Consider the following 19946-nt stretch of genomic DNA (forward strand, 5'->3'; position numbering starts at 1 on the left):
TGAAAAAACAGCTGCAGAAAAATTGGCCCGCAACAATCACAATTTTTTATTTTTTTCTTTAAATCCTGTGAAAAAGTGAAATCCTGTACGGACTGCGTAGCATACAGCATGACAGCAGTGGTTACTAATAAAACGAAACAATATACGGTACATATGTTGAAAATTGATAAAGGTTTATTATTATTTTTTTCAATAACATTTTTTTTTGACCTCATTAAAACCGTTTTCAGTTTCGTTTTTATATATAATTCCGTTTTGAAAACACATCTCCGTCTTTGATGCTCGCGATTAGTCGATGACGCGGTTTCCGTGCCAGACTTTGCCTTTCAGCTTAAACAAACAAAAGGCCTCTTTGACAAGGTTATTTATTTATACTAAAGTGACTTGAGTACGTGACACCTCAATGACGCTTATATACACAAAAAGTCTGTTCATTATTCTATCTGAATAGAAGCTTACATATCAAGAGACGAACGTGCCAAGTGTATAAAGGAGAGGTTGTCGAGACCGGGACGACGGCAGTAGAGAGAAGAAGAAGAAGGACGAAAAAGATTCAAAGCCTTTAAATACATACATGAGAAGAGCGCTACACAACCAGAGCCGAGCAACATAAAAACTCGAAAGTGTGGGGGTTTTTTTCCTTCTAAAAATCTGAGCTCATCATTGGAAAAGGTTATATTCATGGAATAAATGTAGTGTGTGTAAAACACATTCTTTTAAAATATAAGTGGAAGATTTATGAAGTAGCTTTACAAGAAAGACAAAAACGACACTGAAAAACTAATTCCATAAGCTGGACAAATATAAACGAGGGCCGATCGACCGACGAGCAGATACGGCGAGGAGAGTGAAGAGCCGTGTAGAGTTGCAGTCATGTAGGTTGTGTAGTCTGGGTGCACAGTGATCATTGAGAGTGCATTGAAACGGACAGTTCGCTTTCAACCTTTGCTTTTATTTCCATCCAGTCTTCATCCTCTTTAGGGTTGGGGTGTGAATAGTTCTTCCCTATTTGATTGATTCTGAGGACCTAAGCTAAGAAAAGAGGCATCATCAAATCGTTGTGCAGTGTTGGATACGTCGAGTTTGTGTGTGCATTTTTTTTAGTTATTTTAAATGTATTAAAAGTGTGCAGGTATAGTAGTAATATTCTCTCGAATGAAAAAGAAACGTCTGGACGTATTTTGGGCAGTGTGTGTGTCTGTGTAAGCGGCCACGTCACTTGTGATTCCTTCCGTTCTGTAGAGTAGAGTCGTCAAACAGTGGATTCTTCACTTCCATCTCTCCAGTCTAAAGAAAACAGGAAAGCAGTGGAAAATAAACAGAGCATTATTATTATTATTATTATTATTATTATTATTATTATTATTATTATTGCTACCGCTAAAACCAGCACTACTACTACTACCACCACCACCATTACTAACACCCTTATTACTACCACCACCACCAATACTACCACCACCACCACCATTACTAACACCACCACTACTATTACTAACACCCCTATTACTACCACCACCACCACCACGACTACCATCACCACTAATACTACCACCACTACTATTACTAACACCCCTATTACTAACACCACCACCACGACTACCATCACCACTAATACTACCACCACTACTATTACTAACACCCCTATTACTAACACCACCACCATCACCACGACTACCATCACCACTAATACTACCACCACTACTATTACTAACACCAATATTACTACCACCACCACGACTACCATCACCACTAATACTACCACCACTACCATTACTAACACCCCTATTACTACCACCACCACCACCACGACTACCATCACCACTAATACTACCACCACTACTATTACTAACACCCCTATTACTACCACCACTACCATTATTAACACCCCTATTACTACCACCACCACCAATACTACCACCACCACCATTACTAACACCACCACTACTATTACTAACACCCCTATTACTACCACCACCACCATTACCTCGATCACCTCTATTTCGCTTGTATTTTTCTCATTTGTAAGTCGCTTTGGATAAAAGCGTCTGATAAGTGAATAAATGTAATGTACTACCACCACCACCACCACTACCACTAATAATTAAATCATAATTAAATTCGCAACAGGTGAAATGTTTTTTTTAAATGGTCACAAACAATATCCTATGAAAAGTCAAGAAAAGTAGTAATGACACTTGGGTTTTAGATGGAAAAAAAAAAAATCTGGTTAATCATTGCATGTCTTTATGGCGATCCATGTTTTTCCACATATATGCACATGAGCATACGCTTAAGGTTACTAGCTGCTAATGAGTTGGCTCTCAAGGTAATTATATTTCCAGCCACCAGACAAGATAAATAAATAAATAACTTGACATCACCGCTGGGAAAATGTAGTTAAACGAATAGCCTTGAGAAAGAAATCTGATTCTTAAATAATTCTCAGATTATTAAATGACTCATGTACTCCCCCCACCCCCCACCTTCCCTGAAACTGATTATGCACCGAATTACTGACATGTGCATGTTGGCACGGCCAACCTTGGATTTTTTTTTTGACAGTTATGTGTCAGTTCCTTTTGAACACTTATGTTATTTTAACTCATACCGAATATAGAGCTTTCTTTTCACAGACCTGAAAACACATTGTACTACATGTCCGATAAGGAAAGAAGAGGGAAGCTCAAACACGTAACGGTCCGTTACTTTGAGGCGGAACAGATTTCATGCACAAGTTCTTCTTCTTAAACTAAACCAAGGGAACCGAATGCTGAAGTCTGTTCGCACGGAGATAGTCACACTCCGCATTACGTCCCGCGGAGGCGCGCTTCCCTAAAGACGGGACGCTTCCCTAAATACTGCACACTGTGAGCAGGCCGAGCTTCACTTCACAGTCACACGTGACCAAAAGCTAAACTAGGCACCTTTTTTTTTTTTTTTTCTTACCGGTGCAAGTCCAGGACACTCGTATACAGTGAAGTCTCCTTCTTCGGTTTCCTCATCTGATATAACTCCAGGTTCAGACACTTTAGGTTCCACTTTGTGTCTGGGTATGAACACACAGAGGGGGGGGGGAAAATGTCTGAAATGGCTTGAAAACAGTACAGCTGGAAGTTCAGATTGGGGATGTCAGGTTTTTGCTAAAATCACATCAAATTCTGAATCAAATTCACTATGTATGCTAACGACATATGGTAGTAATCAATCAATCCATCCATCCATCCATCCATCCATCCATCCATCCATCCATCCAGCAGTCCATTTTCTGTACCGCTTAGCCTACACAGCGATATGAGGAGCCTGGAGCCTATCCCAGGGGCTTGGGGCATGAGTCCAGGGACACCCTGGACAAGGTGCCAATCCATCGCAGGGCACATTTGCGCACACACACACACACACACACACACACACACACACTCTCATACCCATTCACATACTAAGGACGATTTGGAAATGCCAATCAGCCGGTCCAAATGCATGTCTTTGGATTGGGGGAGGAAACCAGAGTGCCCGGAGGAAACCCCCGAAGCAGAGGGAGGACATGCAAACTCCACCGTGCCTAATAAATTATTATTATTTATTTATTTTTAAAGTGTGAAAATAAAATATCCCATAAATGACCCGCATTCATTCAGAGCCCTTTTTCTACATGATGAAACAGGAGTCGCTTGATCAAAACGTTTCAGCAAATGCGTTTCAATTAATTAGGCAAAGAAGCGTTTAACAAGTTTTTATGAAGTCGTTTCGACGCCCCTAGCTCTTAATAAAAGCCACAGTGCATGACCGATAAATGAGATCACGCGAGAGCTGATCAACGTGCTGCTTTCGGACGTCAACGCTACAGAGATGTGTACTTTTCCATCGAGAGCATCTGTTGTTTCTGATGTTGGTAGTGATACATCTGAGCACTGTGAGCCAGCTTCTTGTCCCCCGTCTGGAACGAAACCACAAAAGAGGAAACCGATTCAGCACGCTCGGGCTTTCATGTAGGGAATTACAGAGCAAATTTTTTTGACTTTAGCTTTAAAGCAAAAACTGGAAGATCATAATGCACTTGAATTATATTAGCACGTGATCTCATTGCTGAGTAAAGTTTGCTTACCGAGGCGACGCTAGCGGAGCTGCTTCCTGCCGCATGAAACGCTGGGTAATCCACTTTCTGAGTTAAATGGCTTTCCCTCTGAATCCTGCAGGGACAAAAAAAAATATCAAAAAATAATTAAAAAAAAAAAATAATAAAAAAAATAAAAATCAATCACCTGATCTTTAATTCTAAAGATAAATCATTTAACTGAAATTGGCAAGCTTCCCATTTATTTATATACCTGTAAATGCATAGCGTTCAATTAAAAGGTACTTCTTATGGGTAAAAGCCAAAGTGAGAGAATATTAATGTGTGAATGTGTTAATATGCATAAATATTATATATAAATCCTCCGAAAGGCGTTTACAGGAAATTTACATATCAAGGCGAAAAACTAAATCTGAACGACTACATTATGAATTCCATGTTTTCAAAAAGTCTAAATAATATTATTAAAATCATTATTTAAAAAAAAAAAAAAAAAAAAAAAAAGTGAATTAATTCATTCACATGGACTTTTTTGCCGTTTTAAAAGCCTTTTAGTCTTTGAGGTTTTCTCGTTTTCGGACGACGTCGCCACATGTTAACGTCCCCAATAGGAAACACATTTAATAAAGGCTGCGTTAAAGAGACGTGCTCCATGTTCAAGAAGTTCCTACTTGTTAGGGCTGGGCGATACGACACGAATATCGTATCACGATGCTTGAGGACGTTTCTACGGTGCACACGATATAATTTCACTTACAAACAGTAGTGAAATAAACACAACTTGGTGAACTTTGATGATTTTCTTCTTTAACGCCTACGAAGACGATGATTAAAAAAAATGTAATGAACACAATTATGTCTAAAATCAACGGCATCGCCCAGTCCTACTACTTGTCATAAAAAAAAATAAAATAAAATAAAATACATAGCCTGTGTCACATGGTCAAGAGTCTGAATCAAAATACAAAAAGGAAAAAACAAAAGGGAACGAATGCATTTGCATTGCACAGAATGAGTGTTAGATCTTACCGAAACCAACAGACAGCAGCCATGATGAGAGCCACAGTCCCCAAAATGATGAACGCGGACATCATGACTACTCACACACAGAGCAGAGCCGTGAAATGAGTGTGCGGCAAAAAAACTAAACAAAACACTGAGGCGTGTGCTATGTTATGCCAAACTCTATACTCAGAATACATACTTATAAACCATTTAAAAAAAAAAATTCCATGTACATTACTATACACATTAAAATGATTTTATATAGGAAGACTTTTTCTATACCTTTAACCAGGATCTATAAATAAAGTATACGATAAGGCCTTGCTACCTCGAATACCGTGGCTTACGGTGGTGAGTATTCAGCTACGAGAGGCGGATGCGGATACGTACGAACGATCAGGCCGTCTTCTAGAAAGGTCGGGCTGACGTGTTTGATACGGCCCGGAGCCTTCGTCTGAGCCACAGGGGGTTTGGAGGTTCGCCGGGTCGTGGTGGAGGGACTGTGCGTCACTGCTTTTACTGTACTCGAGTGAGACGCACTCTTCGGCAAGGGCTGACTCAGTGACTCGGAAGAGCCTGCGAAAGAACAGAAGACGGCGAATAACGCGGCGATCGGTTTGGAAAAGATAACAGAGATGTATCGAGTGAAAGGGGCGAAACCTCGAACCTGACTGCCGGACATCCGAGACGTCCTGCTTGGCGATGACTGAAGACAGGTAGTCGATTTGTTCATCGAGATCAGGGAGGGGCGTGTCTTTACCTAAGGAAAACAAAACAAAAAGCATCCCCAAGTCACTTTCACTCTCCAAACAATGAACAGGAAATAATAATAATTTAAAAAAAAAGGAGAATCATTAAGGCCGGGTAAAATGATTTCCGGACGTTTCTGGAAAACGGCCAACAGAACACCCGTTGACAATTTAACTTTAAAGTGTAAATGTTTTGATATACCTAGTCGTACCTTCCTGCCGAGCTCAGATGAAGCTCAGAACATGAACTACAACCTTTCCTAAACCGAAACATATAGGACGTAACCCCGTGTAGCGATAAAAGCCTGGCTAACCCTGAAAGGGATAAATGGAGAAAACCGCATCGAAAGATTTCACTCCAACCGGGGTGAAGGGGCATCACGGACATTTTGAGAATCTCTGCAGAAAGAAAGCCTAGGCGAAGTTAAAAAAGAAGCCACATTTTCATGTTGTTTTGGTGAAATATATTTATGTTTTCTTAAAGAAACAGTATCAAAGCTTCTTATATTTTACTGTAAACAAAAGTTTACTCCAAAACCTTTTTTTTTCAGACCAGAATCTAACAACTGCAACATCTGATGGGTTTTCCCAGGCCGCCACATTTTCACATTACATCGCAAATGTCTTCATTAGTGTTGTTCTATCTGATGGATTTTTAATACTGATTGTATCCTTGTTTATCTTCTTTTCATGTGTGCCAATGTCTTAGATCTTTACAGCAGAAACCCCAATCTGGAAGAATTTACTACGAGTAAATAAATAAATAAATACATAAATGACTTCTCTCTAATTTGGCCCATACCACCCATCCTTACATGCGACATGGCATGGAAAACCTCTCATTTCAACACGCCGACTTTCTGCTCAGCATCATTTTTGAGAAGCGCGAGTAATCTGTCTGCAACGGGATGATGCGAGATCTCTTACGCGTTCGTGTGACAATCTGTCAAGACTAAAAGAGAAAATGTGTAAGCCTTGGGGATGGAGTGTGTGCTACTGTGTGTCCCAGGGGAGTACGAGTGTGCCGGCGTGCTGTTTGTTTGAGACGCTGTGAAAAGGGAACAAAAGAAGCGCATCATTTAATGGTACTGTTGGCCAGACAGTAAGCTGCATTCCAAGACTATGGAAGATCCCCTCCTGGCAACCAGCAGGAGAGTGTGTGTGGCCAAGCAGAGGGTCACCGCAGGGGGGTGAAGACCTACACACAACCACCACCACCACCACCACCACCCCCTCTGGCTCTAGAGATTTCAATATCACCATCTTGAACTTTCTTTCCAGGTCGGAACCTTTAATAAGACGGCGGCCGAAAACGGGCGTGTTTGGTTCTCTGTATTACACGCCTAATATGACGATTCTCAGAAAAGGAACCGTTTTAAAGATAAAATCTTTAAAATCTTTTCAGCAAAATGCTGGCCTGTGCCGACCCTGTGATCTGAAATGAAGATGGCTGGTTGCTCTGTTCTCCAGAAGGATAGACAGCTGGCTCTTAGAACATGCCTGATATGGTGCCACGGCACTTTCACTGTCTGCTTTGTGACTATGACCCCCCTCCATCAAGGCTGTATAGTGCACTCCTCAGCAGGTGTCGAAGGAGGCGGGCCGTGCCATCTGTACCTCATGGGAGTGAAATGAAGCAGGAAGGGCGAGTACATGCTGCTAATGACGGAAGTGTGCAGTGATGATCGGTCCTTCAGACAAACTACGAACAATAAGGACACGTTATAGAGAGATGCTGAAGCAAAACAAGAGTCGCCTCTGAACATCGCAAACGCTCACAATCAAACATAGACATGTTTTGCATGCTACATTTTTATCACGTGAACGGAAATGGCAAGATCAGCATATGTACAGAGATAATACAGTACATAGGATGTGAGAGAAGTTGTGGTTTTCCCAAGATGTAATTAGAATACATGACATGAGACAGTCAGAAAGAGAACAAACAGCTTTTGTCCATTTCCCCCCCATGTTGGTGTTGTACGGTATTATTTCTGTGGAAATATGTTGCCTTGTCTCTAGCCATCCATCCTAATTTTATGGATCTCTGTAGAGTTTGCGCTTCGCATATGCGCACAAATGAAAATTAGATGCGGCCCATAATATTAAAAAACAGCAGGATGTATATGGGTGTGTTTTTACAGAACCAAGTCATGTGACATGATGCTGGTGTGCAAAACAAACAAACAAACAAACAAACAAACAAAAAAACCCCAACATGAACTTTTAAAATAAAAATCACTTCACTGACTTCCAGTAAAGCACACTTCCCAACAATTAGATCAATATACAATAGATGTACAGCGCCCTCTATTGGTCAGTAAGAAAACCCCAATCGGGAACACCTCTAGCCAGGTTCAGTTGAACCTAAACTGTACTACTGAGTCAGTTCACTGATAAGATCTAACCTTAAATCAAAATGAATGCAATGTAGGGCCAATGATCGATTCGTTTTATTTCGTACTAATACAAATAAACTGGAAAATATTTAGATCATCATCATAATTTTTTTTTTTAAATCATCGTTTAAACCATTGCATCAGGAAACGTGTATCATGTGGCTGAGAAAACCCGTTTGGAAAAACGCAGTCCAGGTTGGGTGGCTCATGTGCGTTTACACGGGCCGCCTGTCAGTCTTTCTTCTTCTTTTTTATTTTTATTATATATTTATATACACACCCAAAAGCCCCATCACTCCGTCCCATCTCAATCTAGTCTGAAAGGAAAGACATGGCGGATTCCGTTTAGCCTCCGATGATGTTACAGTGAGCAAAAAAAAATTTTAAATGCTGTGCTTCCAAAACCTTAACGAATGGAGTTAAAAAAAAAAAAACAAGAATCGGTAGCGCTTTTCCAAAACGGAGACATGTATTACTGGTGCATGCGATCTTTAGAAAGCGTTGGACTGTTTGAATTGCTGGCTTTACATAAACTCGTTCCAATGCTCCGGCTAGAGACATAATCCTGACTTCAACAACTGGTGTAATAAAAAAAATCACATACAGTGCAGAAATGTGAAATAAATACGTATACAAAAGAACTACCAATGGGTCTTGGAAACGCTTCTGTTTTTCGTTTTGGGATTTCCCCCCCATTCCTTGATAAAAAAAAAAAAACGCACTGAAGGTTTGTAAATGTTTACGTGATATAACTTCGTCTTCGATAGCCAACAGCTTACTGCCTCGCCCAAGGTTCAGTCTCTGACCAAGCAACAAACAAGTGACCGCATACAACAGACTCATTTACGTTTCGTTTATCTATAAAGACGCTGTAACTGGGGCACGAACATCAAATGACACAAAGAAGCATCTGCAACATTTCAGTGGCATCTTCAGGTTTTTGTGTGAGCTGTAATGTAATGCTGGAAAAGCCTACATGTCCCTAAATCACCAATATATTTATTTATTTATAATAATAATAAAAAAAATTGTAGAGAAGAAGTGATAGGATGTTGATTGACTTGTGCGTGGTTATTCGGAACATTTGCTACGTACCTTGATTCGAAAAAACATCTGTGAAACCAGGGTTTAGTGAAGATGAGCAAGACTGCACCCTTGTGGTAAACGTATTCCCCTGCAATCATCTGCTTCCTCAATACTCTGAATGCGTCTGCCAATATGTAGATAATAAGCTAAAAGTAGCTGCAGGCCAGGACATTTCTTTTACTCAGCGTGTGTCTAAGGTGTTCTCTGCATACGCAAGTGTTTCTGATGGGTGAGTACTGCGATGAGAATGATGGCTGTTTGGAGCGACACAGTGGCCTTCATCCATTCAATAACGATACACACGGGCCGCGGTGAGAGGAACCAGGCTCGCAGAACTGAATAACAATGATTATCTCGTTACCGTGGCACCTATCAAGGGGTGGGATATATTTATTAGGCAGCAAGTGAAGAGTCAGCTCTCGAAGTTGTGCAGGGGGGAAAAAAAACAAAAAAAAAAAACGGACAAGTGTAAGGATCTTAGCGACTTTGACAAGGGCCAAATTGTGATGGTTGGACGACTGGGTTAGAGCGTCTTCAAAACAGCAGGTCTTGAGGGCTGTCCCCGGTATGCAGTGGTTAATACTTACTTAAAGTGGTCCAAGGAAGGACAACCGGTGGACCGGTGACAGGGTGATGGACGGCCAAGCTCTCAGTGACGTGCATGTCGAGCGAAGCAGCGTGCCACGCTGCAAAAATTGTCTGGAACGGTTTGAGGAACTTCAAAAAAAAAAAAATAGAGTTCAAGGTGTTGACTCGGCCTCCGGATTCCCCAGATCTCAATCCGATAGAGCATCTGTCGGATGTCCTGGGTAAACAAGTCCGATCCAAGTTGCACATCGCAACTTACAGAACTTAAAGGATCTGCTAACGTCTTGGTGCCCGATACCACAGCACACCTTCAGAGCTCTTGTGGAGTCCGTCATGTGCCTCGATGGGTCAGAGCCGTTTTGGTGGCACGATATTAGACAGGTGGTTTTAATGTTATGGCTGATAGGTGTCTATCACGCTAATATCCCTGGTAGACTTAATCTTATGAAGACGACGGTCTTTAATAAAGCCCAGTACTGACTCGAACACCCGAGACACTCCTTCTCTTGTAGTGGCGGTTGAGTACGAGTCTGAGTCGATGTTCTTTGGGGAAAACAAAAAACAAAACAAAACAAAAAAAACAACTCAACCCTGAAAATGCTATATTATGACTGACGTGACTAAGAAACCCTGTATAACCGCCAGATATGCAACATCTCAATACCAAGATTTTCCAACAAGGACACACAGCAGTATATAGCACATAATGCTTTGTACGTCTCCGTCGTGCAGCCAGCGCAGGTTCTGGAAAACACAGAACCCTGACGAGGAGGAGATCGGCGGGCAGGTTCACACTTTTTAATGGAGATTTAGAAAAGAAGGAGTGGGTGGGTAAACCGAGTGTGCTCGGTCATCCATGTGACTTGAAAATGGAGCGCTTTTGTTTACGGACGGAACGGCTCTGCAAACAATCGCAGAAAAGGAAATTAAATGCTATTGGAGCCTTTTTTATTTTGATCATTCATTTCCTGGTGCTTTTTCCCCCACCACGTAATTATCGTGCAACAGTATGACCGATTTCCTCGTCAGAAATCTCATAAGGACCAGTGCGCATATACATGTCGATGGCAAATTGCTCATTTTAACCTTTTGACCAGGTTGTGCGGTGAATCGTCCTGATTTTAACCTCGGTGGTAAAAGAAGAAGTTTCTCGGCAGGTTGATGAGACGCAAACGTGAGCGAACAGGAAGCACTGGAGCTCAAATTCACTACTGATGGTCTGAACATCTGATAACTTTGGAGACGGTATTATATATTTATATATCTTATCTTTCAGTTCTTGCCCACGTTGCTTATAGCTGTTGATGGACTTCCTGTAGGGAAGGAAAGACAGGAAACTCTCACAATGGGACAATTTCCTGGCCTTGGTATCCTTTCAACACTGTACCACCAAACTCGGATTTCTTAATCAGACCAGTTTAGAAGATATTTTCCACAAGTGCTGTTTTAGCTTGATCTTTGCCCGTCTGTGCTGGAATGTGCTTAGTTAATGATTACTGGCACAGGAACAGGTGGTTCAAACGGAATATTTCTTCGTTTCCCTTCACTGATAGCTCCCTGTTGTTGGTGCGGACCGAGCTTTTGTTGTTTGATGTACCACCAGAAAAATAAAATAACGTCATTAAATGCTTAGAGTTCAAAATAATAGTCCAGCAAAGATTAAAAGTTAAAATCATCTAAAGATCGCAAAAAACATCACCTGGTCTGATGAATCGCCATTGGTGGGGTCCGAAATGGGCGTCGACAGCATGAATCCATGGATCCGACCTGCCTTGTGTAAACAGTAAACAGACTGGTGGTGGTGGTGGTGTAACGGTGTGGGGAATGTTTTCATGGCACACACACTGGACCCCTTAATACGGATTAGGCATCGTTTAAGGAATAGTTCCAACACCTCGTGGAATCCATTCGATGAGGTATTGAGGCTGCTCGGAGAGCAAAGCAGATCCTACCTAGTATTAGTACGGTGATCCTAATCTTATATCCGAATCATTTGGAAAACGTTCGTTTTTTTTTTTTTAAACACTAGAATGAACCCACATAAATGCCGATTTGAGGAGGTGTTGATGTTTTTAATTGGTCTACTAAATTGGAGGGGGGGGGGGGGGGGGGGGGGGGGTTGTCACCTCAAACGGGTTTGACTCCTATGTTGTTGGAGTTATCGGTACTTTTGAAGATGAGACCCGAGTGACCCGGTTAATGTTATGCCACCGCATCATAAAGCATCAAACGGGTCTCTCTTTTGCTCTCTCTATCGCAGGGGTGCTGCGATCTAAATTATCCGAGGAGGAACTATAGCTGCCCGCGTGACTGAGAGACAGATGGGGTCGTGCAGCAGCGATGCTGTGAGTGCAGTGGACACGCGGGTAATCGGTGATGACCGGATCGCTCCGAAGGTCAGCGAAAGAAAGCCAAGAACCTTTTCGGATTTGGGCGCACAGCTTGGTTCCGGAGGCATGTATGCCAACAACTTGACATCTTCACGCTGGCACACGATGGCACATGGCTCACCCGGCTGGAGGTGGGAAGCCTAGCGGGCTGTACGTCACACGAACACGCTCTTCCTCTTAGTCAGTCTGTCATAGTAATGTCCTCCTGTCCAGTGCAGTGGCTTAGTGGCTAGCCCGTTTGACTCGCGCCTCTGGGGTCGGGGGTTCGATTCTCGCCTCCGGGAATTGAAACTTGGAGGGTTTCTTCCAGGTACTCCGGTTTCCTCCCCTATCCCAAAGACATCCACTGCCACCAGTGGTCCCATGTGTTTCCTCTGGGTTCTTCGGTTTCCTCCCACTGCCCAGAGATGTGTATGCGTGTGTGTATGGCGCCTCACCAAGGGCGTACACTCCTGCCTCGTTCCCGGTGTTCCCGGCATAGTCTCCGGATTCACAGCGACCCCGACCAGGATAAGGCACTTACTCAAGACAAACAAATGTACAGAGGTTTTATCATTCCTGGGTCACCGTGTTACTGCGTTTTTCAATGTCATGTTTCTCGCACAGCATTATCGTTATGTTTGTGTATGTGCTGATTAATAAACAAAACGACTCGTCGGTTCATTCTGCACAATTTGTCCCTCACTCAAAATTCATTCATCAATAAATGACCAAGATAGAAATCATTAATCTTCTGGGAATTAATCTTCCGAGGGGGTGTCGAAGAACATCGGGAAAATGAAAAACACCCACATAGCCTGTGTACAATCAAAATAACGTTTAGCATTGAATGCTTTGGTTTTTGTCCTTCTTCTGATTCTGATGAGGAAATCAGACCAACTATCACGGTATGAGAATGTGAAAAGAAAAAAAAAAAAAAAAAAGAAAAAGACAAGGACGTAAAGGGCAAGGCCAGCTCCGGTAGCATCTTATCTCTTTGCTACTGCTGCTTAAAAAACAGCCCGTGTGTGTAAACAAAGGGAACCAGTTTTAGATCACACAGGCTTGGTTCACCCACTCCTTTTCTCCGTGTGCCAGAAACCTTTGACTACTTCGTTCCTTCTGGGAAATCCTAAGTGCTGTGTTTCTCATGCAACACCCCCCCTCCCCCCACATTGTTGTGTTTCTAAAACCTCAACTACAGATACAACTATATAGCCACAAGTTTGTGGACACCTGACCATCACACCAAGTTCTTCCCCACTCTGTTTCCATGAAGTTGGAAGCGCACAACCGTATAGGATGTCTTTGTATGCTGGAACATTACAATTTACCTTCAATGGAACCAAGGGGCCCCGAACATGTTCCAGCATGACAATGCCCCTGGGATATGGTTTGCCACGGTTGGAGTGGAAGAACTCGAGGGGGCTCAACAGTGACGACAGAAGCGTGAGCTCAACCCCACTGAACACTTTTGGGATGAACTGGAATGTCGACTGTGCTCTTGTAGCCGAAGGGCCAAATCCCCAAACACACGCTCCAAAATCTAGCGGAAAGTCTTCCCAGAAGAGTGGGGGTTGTTTATTACAGCAAACGGGGTACTAAATCAAAAATCCACAAGGTGTCCACAAACTATTGGCCATACAGTATAAATGATTAATCGGTAGATGGAAGACCATGGTGACATGCTCTTGTTTTTCCATCGAAAGGTGGAAAAGTTTAATCCAGTAACTTCTAAACAGTGAAACCGTTTTATTGACTGGAGATATAAGCACATCGTTTCCCTTTCCGATCATATTCGATGTGATTCTGATGGTCACATGATGCGTCTCCTCTTTCAAGTCAATCAAACTGCTTCTTTAAGGACTCGGGATTTAGAGACTTTTTATGGATTGCATTGTCACTGAACTAGCTACTACTCTCCTCTGCTTTAAACATCTACCGTCGGTCAACATACTTACTGCCACACCACTAGGTGTAGTTTACGGTGGCAAGTACTGGCTGTGAAGTGGAGGGCGAGTTGTGGAGACAGAGCGGGTAATGAGTGATCGTCTACACCTGTATATGCTTTACATCAGGCTATTTATGTGCTTCTTTCTCCCTCAGTCAGACCCCAGAGAGAGACAGAACTGACCGTACGTGCTCTGACCAGGTCACGTCATCGTGATACGGTTTTTGTCCCCGATTTGGTCGCCTGCCAATTCCCACCCAGCTCTCCCCGATCACACGGCAGCTACCACCCAGGGAGGATAAAGACTAACACGCGTTTCCTCCAAGACATGTGAAGCCAGCAAGCCACATCTTTTCATTTGCGCTGCCCCTGCGATGTCACGGGGCAGCGCGACACCCTTGAGAACAGTCCGATCTGCTCTCTTCTGAATACATAAGGACGAGCCGTTTTGCTTCCTTGGGTCCCGGCTACAGACGGCTCTGGCGTCATTGAGATTTCAGCTTTTAATCTCCCGATTTTAGGGCGAACAATTCTATTGCACCACCTGAGAGCCACTGGGTTCGGTTTTGTAATTCTCCACCCCATCATCCATGGCTGTCAGAGTCACAAATTCACAATTTTTTGTTGTTATTGTCGCATTTTTTGTTGTCATGCTTGATTATAAACAAAACACCTTTCTGCTTGAGGTAGGACATGATGCGGTTATAAAACCCTAGAACCTACAACCCCGTCGAACGTGCATGGGAGTGTGAACATGGCACAATACCGTTGTGCGTCAATACGGTTTGTAAAATAAATAAAGAAGCAAATAAAACGAGGAAACGATCGGTAACCGGATCGTTTCCCCGCCACGTAAAAACAATGCAACTTCAAATAAACGGCACTGTCCGTGCCAAGAACGTTAATGACTTATTCAGAGCCTCCAAACGTGTCTACAAGTAACCGATATACGGCGAGCCTTTTGCAAGATCGTTTGAATATTTATATTCTGCTTCATTAAAAACATTTGACCTTTCAACATTTCACCCAAACTCATAGCAAGGTCCTACGATAAACGAAAAGACAAGAAAGAATTAGATTCATCTTAACAAGCGCAAAAATGGCGCCGCTTCGTTACTACGTCGAAAGAGACTCGGATGACGACGATCCAGGAGCCTACCATATGTCTCAGCTCGTCTCAGACGGTCCGGTCTGACATCGGGTTTACCTTAGGGGTGTTCCTCCAGAAAAGATCAACAGAACAGCGTGCAGTGAACTTATAAAGCCGTGTGTACTCAGCAGTGCGGCGACACCCGGATAGAGGTCTGATGTGCATCGTTTAAATGTTTGAACATGGCTGGAATGGAGCTCAGTGTTCATGTGGGAGTGTTTATAAAAAAATTTTTTTTTTTTAAAAAGTAAAAAATTAACTACAATACATAGAAAGCATGGGCAGTACAGCAGGGCAGCAGGTACGGACGGATCAGGGGACACCTGTTCTCGTCTCACGCCGCAGGCTTTATCGGCAGTACGACGAAGCGCTGACTCCCCCCCCCCCTCTCACAGCTTAACTTTTTCCATTTAACATCTGCATGGAAATAGCAAATAGGTTATTCATTATCCCACCTTACAAACTCGCCGGTGAGTCAGGGCTTCCAGGACCGTTTAGGGCTGGAGAGGATTAACTAAGCTTACGGATCAACAAAACGGTGGTGGGACGATCCGTAGGGATTTACTTTACAGTCCGGAACAACAAGCACGGTTTCTACAGATTAGCACATGCCCGTGTGACACCGACATGCCAAAGTTTCATATCAAAACCGTCCAGAGGTGTATTGGTACAACACAGAACTGAACGATTTAGCCTAGTAGAATTAAAAGACGGCTCAAAGTTAAATTCTTAGAATTCAGGAAATCGACTCCAATACTCCTAGGCCTAAAAACTGGAGGAATAAACAAACAATTTTGGGCTTGAAATCAAAATCGCTGCTTCAGAGCTTTTTGTATCTGTCCCTTATTGATAGACACCGATACTGTAGTGCGTCTAGCGAAAAACTAACTTTTGGAGATATTCTTCCATCCACCCAGCCATCCATCTAGTTTCTGTATCGCTTAATCCGACACAGGGTCACACGGAGTATGAATCAGGGGACACCCCGGACGGGGTGCCAAACCATCGCAGGGCACAATCACATCCATTCACACACACTATGGACAATTTGGAAATGCCAATCAGCCTACAGTGCATGTCTTTGGACTGGGGGAGGAGACCGGAGAACCCGGAGGAAACTCCCAAAGCACGGGAGAGCACGCAAACTCCACGCATGCAGAACAGCGGTGGGACTCGAACCCTGGAGGTACGAGGTGAACGTGCTAAGCGCAAAGGGAACCTCAATGTCCCACGCTAATCTTGGGATCGTCCAATCAAATGCTCTCTGGATCTCAACTGGATTTAATGCAGGAATGTACCTCAGACTGATCAGGAACTTCATACTGTCTTTACGCTCAGGTCTAATCCATCCGTAAGAATGAAGTAACGTCATTGTATCCACCACTCAGATGTGTCGCATGCCTCCTGGTGATGACCCTGCAGCTCTCCATCACCACCGGCGCCGCCGACGGTCAACCTTGGCGGAGATATCTATCGCATAACTCCGGAATTCACACACGTCATCTCACGTGGGTGGCGGCGGCAATGAGAGATCCTCCAGATCTCTCGTTAGAACCGTTTTTGCCGAGCTTCATATTTAGCCAGTTCTCAAAGCTGGCGTCAAGCACTTCCACATGCAGTCATGCTGACTTCCTTTGAGAAAACAGGTCAAAGGACACAATCGAATCAGGGCTCTCGTGCCGTTTCTCGGCGAATTTAACGGTGATCGCGGCGATTCTTAAATAAGTGAGTATTTAAGAGTGCTTCAGAAGTGGCTCAAAACTGCCAAGAGTAGGACAAAGTGGTATTTTAGATACGAATGGGCCAAATTAAAAATGGAGTGGTTTTTTTTCCCCCTTCATGCATCCAATATCATTTTCAATAACATGAAAAACGAATGTGTGTTATGACTAAGCGTCGCCAAGGTCCACCCTGCTTTCACATTTCGACAAAAGTATCATGTCACTGCAGCTTCTGAATCCTTAAACGTTCCAAAAATATTCAACAAAGATAAACAGCATATCGGCTCTGACAGGAGGAACATTTCGTCTGCCCTAAAGCGCAAAGGATTTCTTCTTATTCAGGTTAACCTGATCGCGGTACAATTCGGTGGCTCTCGATCACCAGACGAGGAATGCAGATGTAGACAGATGGAGCAGAGGCGAGAGAGAGAGAGAGAGAGAGAGAGAGAGAGAGAGAGAGAGAGAGAGAGAGAGAGAGAAAAAAATCCGGCTGGTAAAGCTTCTGAAGATTAAGAGGGAGGGTGCATTTAAAAAAAAAAAAAAAAAAAAAAAAAAGTAATTTAAAACCAAGCCGAAACAGGAAGCGATGACATACAGAGCAGCTCGGGATAATCTCTCGGCTCTTAATCCGGAGCAACTGGTCACTGATTATATGAAGTCCAAAACGTACTGCAGGAACAGACGTGAAATATGTAACTCAATTTGTTCAAGGCACAGTCTGGATTGCTTACACTACATCGCTTAGATAACGATTACGCTGTTTAATTTATTAATACACGACATCTCACACTTTATCGGGAGCGTTCAATTTTTCTAAATAAGCGCGGTATCGCGCCGAGGACGCATCACGTGACGTCAATCTCTCGCTCGGATGGATCGCGCTCTCTCTCGCTCTAAACACGCAGCCGGTCTTTTTTTACTGAGAAACTGGAAAGCGCTTACAACCAAGACTCCTTCCATAAAAGGTCAAATCGACGCCTTTTAAAAGAGCACCTATTACGCTTTTTGAAACGTGGCTAATTTCCTTTTAAAAAGGTCTCATCCAATAGATTTAAATGCATGCAAGGTCAAAAAACACTTTAACGTGCTCATAATTTAAACTGCAGCATTATTTTTTTTTTCCCCTCCAGTGTCACAAACGACTCGTTAAATGATCCGCTCTAAACTCCTCCTTTCAGAGCACATACTCTGCACTGATTGGTCAGATGTCCTAGTCTGTTGTGATTGGTCTACAGCGTGTGTCGAAAAAGGAAACGCCCACTACCATAACTGTTACAAACATACGTCGGTTAGTACAGGAAATAAGTCTGGAATCACTAACGACTCGTTTCCGCTGATCAGAATCGGTTCCTTCTTTTGGGAGTCGACGACTACGTTTGCCGTGATTTTTGAAACAGCTCTAACACACACACACACACTACACGAAAGATAATATTTGAAAAACCCTAATAGATGTTCTTTAACATAAAGATGTCACCACTTCAACCATTGTAAGAATGACTTTGTTAAATAACGACGTATTTATATATATATATTTTTAAAAATAATAATAAAAAAAAGCGCTGTTTACAATTAGTCAGATTATGTGGAACGTTCCACTGTATAAGCCGTTACTATAGAAACAAGAACGTACTGGAACGAGCACATGAATATAAACCGTTTGCGTTACAGCCGAAACTACTGTCTGGAAAGCTCCGGTATATAACAACACACACCTTCTGACCAATCAGATTCGAGCATTCAACAGCGCTTGCGGTATAAAGAAAATTAAATAACACCATCTGTGTTTGTTTTTTTGGTTTTTTTTTTTTGTTTTGTTTTGTTTTTTAAATTCCCAAACATTCACTTTGTAAACACAGAAAGTTTGTAGGGCCATGACTAAATTCATTTATGACGTCATCTGGAGACTTCTAGCAACTTAGAGCGTGGACTAGCTACTTTCTCCTGAAAACCTTTCTCCTGAAAGAAGTAAACAGTTGCATGAGTTGTTCATTTTAACCAAATTATTTCTTCACATTTTTTTCAGCTCCAAACAAGCAATATTATTGTGAAAAGGGGGAAAAAATTATTTGAAGTAAACTCGTCCAAAACATCCCATATGTGGGTGAGGGGAAAGCACAGTGAGCTTACCGGGCATACTAGCGCGAACAGCGGCGACAACGACGCCGAGCAGCAGCACGGCATAAAGCCGCTCCGTCCGGTTGGAGAGAAGGAGCAGCATCCTCGAGTCCCACTTCTCACGTTAAAGGAAGCAGAAAAGAGCCGAGAGGTGTCATTGCGCTATCCTCCTCAAGTTGAACCGCACTTCAGCGTGACACAGACGGAGAAAGCTCCTGGTATGAAACGGTAACGGTGTTAAACCCGTCACTCTGAGCCAGTCTAAATCGCTGTTAGCCGTTCTAAAGATAGCAGGGACCTGGTGGGCGGGGCTAATGTTTATTAACGGGCGGGGAGATCCCACTCTGCATACTAGCGTACTAAATAGTACTCAGCTTACGTACTATAGCCGTTCATTCAAATCATACCAGCTCGAATGCTAAAAAGTATAGCATTTCCAAAAGTTTGGACAGTATTGCGTTTCAAACCCCTATCACTTCGATACATAAGCCTTGGAATTACACTGAGCATGGCGAGAGTTAAATTCTCCGTAGAAAACCAAACATTTGTAAAAACTAGTATGTGAGGTTTTAGGAGGCGGGATACGTAAGGCGATGACGCAGTGACGCTGGAGTGGGCGTGTCCTCAGGTGAGATGGGTGGGGAAATGATGCTAATGCAAGGTGCAGGTTGCTGTTGAAGTTCGCATGAAATCAAAATGGAAGTTTTTATGGCTTTTAGTATGAGTATGATAGCT

General features: G+C 42.9%; 1 protein-coding gene across 2 annotated transcripts; it reads right to left on the reverse strand.

Annotated features, from left to right (window-relative positions):
- Positions 1-152: 152 nt before the first annotated feature.
- npdc1a (neural proliferation, differentiation and control, 1a) lies at positions 153-19521 on the reverse strand. Of its 2 annotated transcripts, none has more exons than XM_017493243.3 (8): positions 19224-19521; positions 5748-5840; positions 5471-5656; positions 5105-5171; positions 4106-4190; positions 3846-3937; positions 2950-3049; positions 153-1287 (listed from the first exon to the last, which is right to left on the reverse strand). In XM_017493243.3, exons 1-8 carry the CDS (start codon positions 19312-19314, stop codon positions 1216-1218), a joined length of 786 nt encoding a protein of 261 aa, XP_017348732.1. In that variant the 5' UTR covers positions 19315-19521; the 3' UTR covers positions 153-1215. The 2 variants fall into 2 exon arrangements, with proteins under 2 accessions (XP_017348732.1, XP_017348733.1); XM_017493244.3 differs by having other exon boundaries at positions 3858-3937; positions 19224-19516.
- Between the last annotated feature and the right edge of the window lie 425 nt (positions 19522-19946).

Source organism: Ictalurus punctatus, chromosome 18 (assembly GCF_001660625.3).
Source record: "Ictalurus punctatus breed USDA103 chromosome 18, Coco_2.0, whole genome shotgun sequence".
In the NCBI taxonomy this organism is placed as follows: domain Eukaryota; kingdom Metazoa; phylum Chordata; class Actinopteri; order Siluriformes; family Ictaluridae; genus Ictalurus; species Ictalurus punctatus.

Excerpts from the sequence above, each read along its gene's own strand:
- npdc1a (XM_017493243.3), bottom strand. The coding sequence starts at position 19,314 with ATGCTGCTCCTTCTCTCCAACCGGACGGAGCGGCTTTATGCCGTGCTG. Across the intron at positions 4,191-5,104 it reads GCTGCTGTCTGTTGGTTTCG|GATTCAGAGGGAAAGCCATT; the intron begins GTAAGATCTAAC and ends TTGTCCCTGCAG. Across the intron at positions 3,050-3,845 it reads ATGGAAAAGTACACATCTCT|ACACAAAGTGGAACCTAAAG; the intron begins GTAGCGTTGACG and ends GTTCATACCCAG.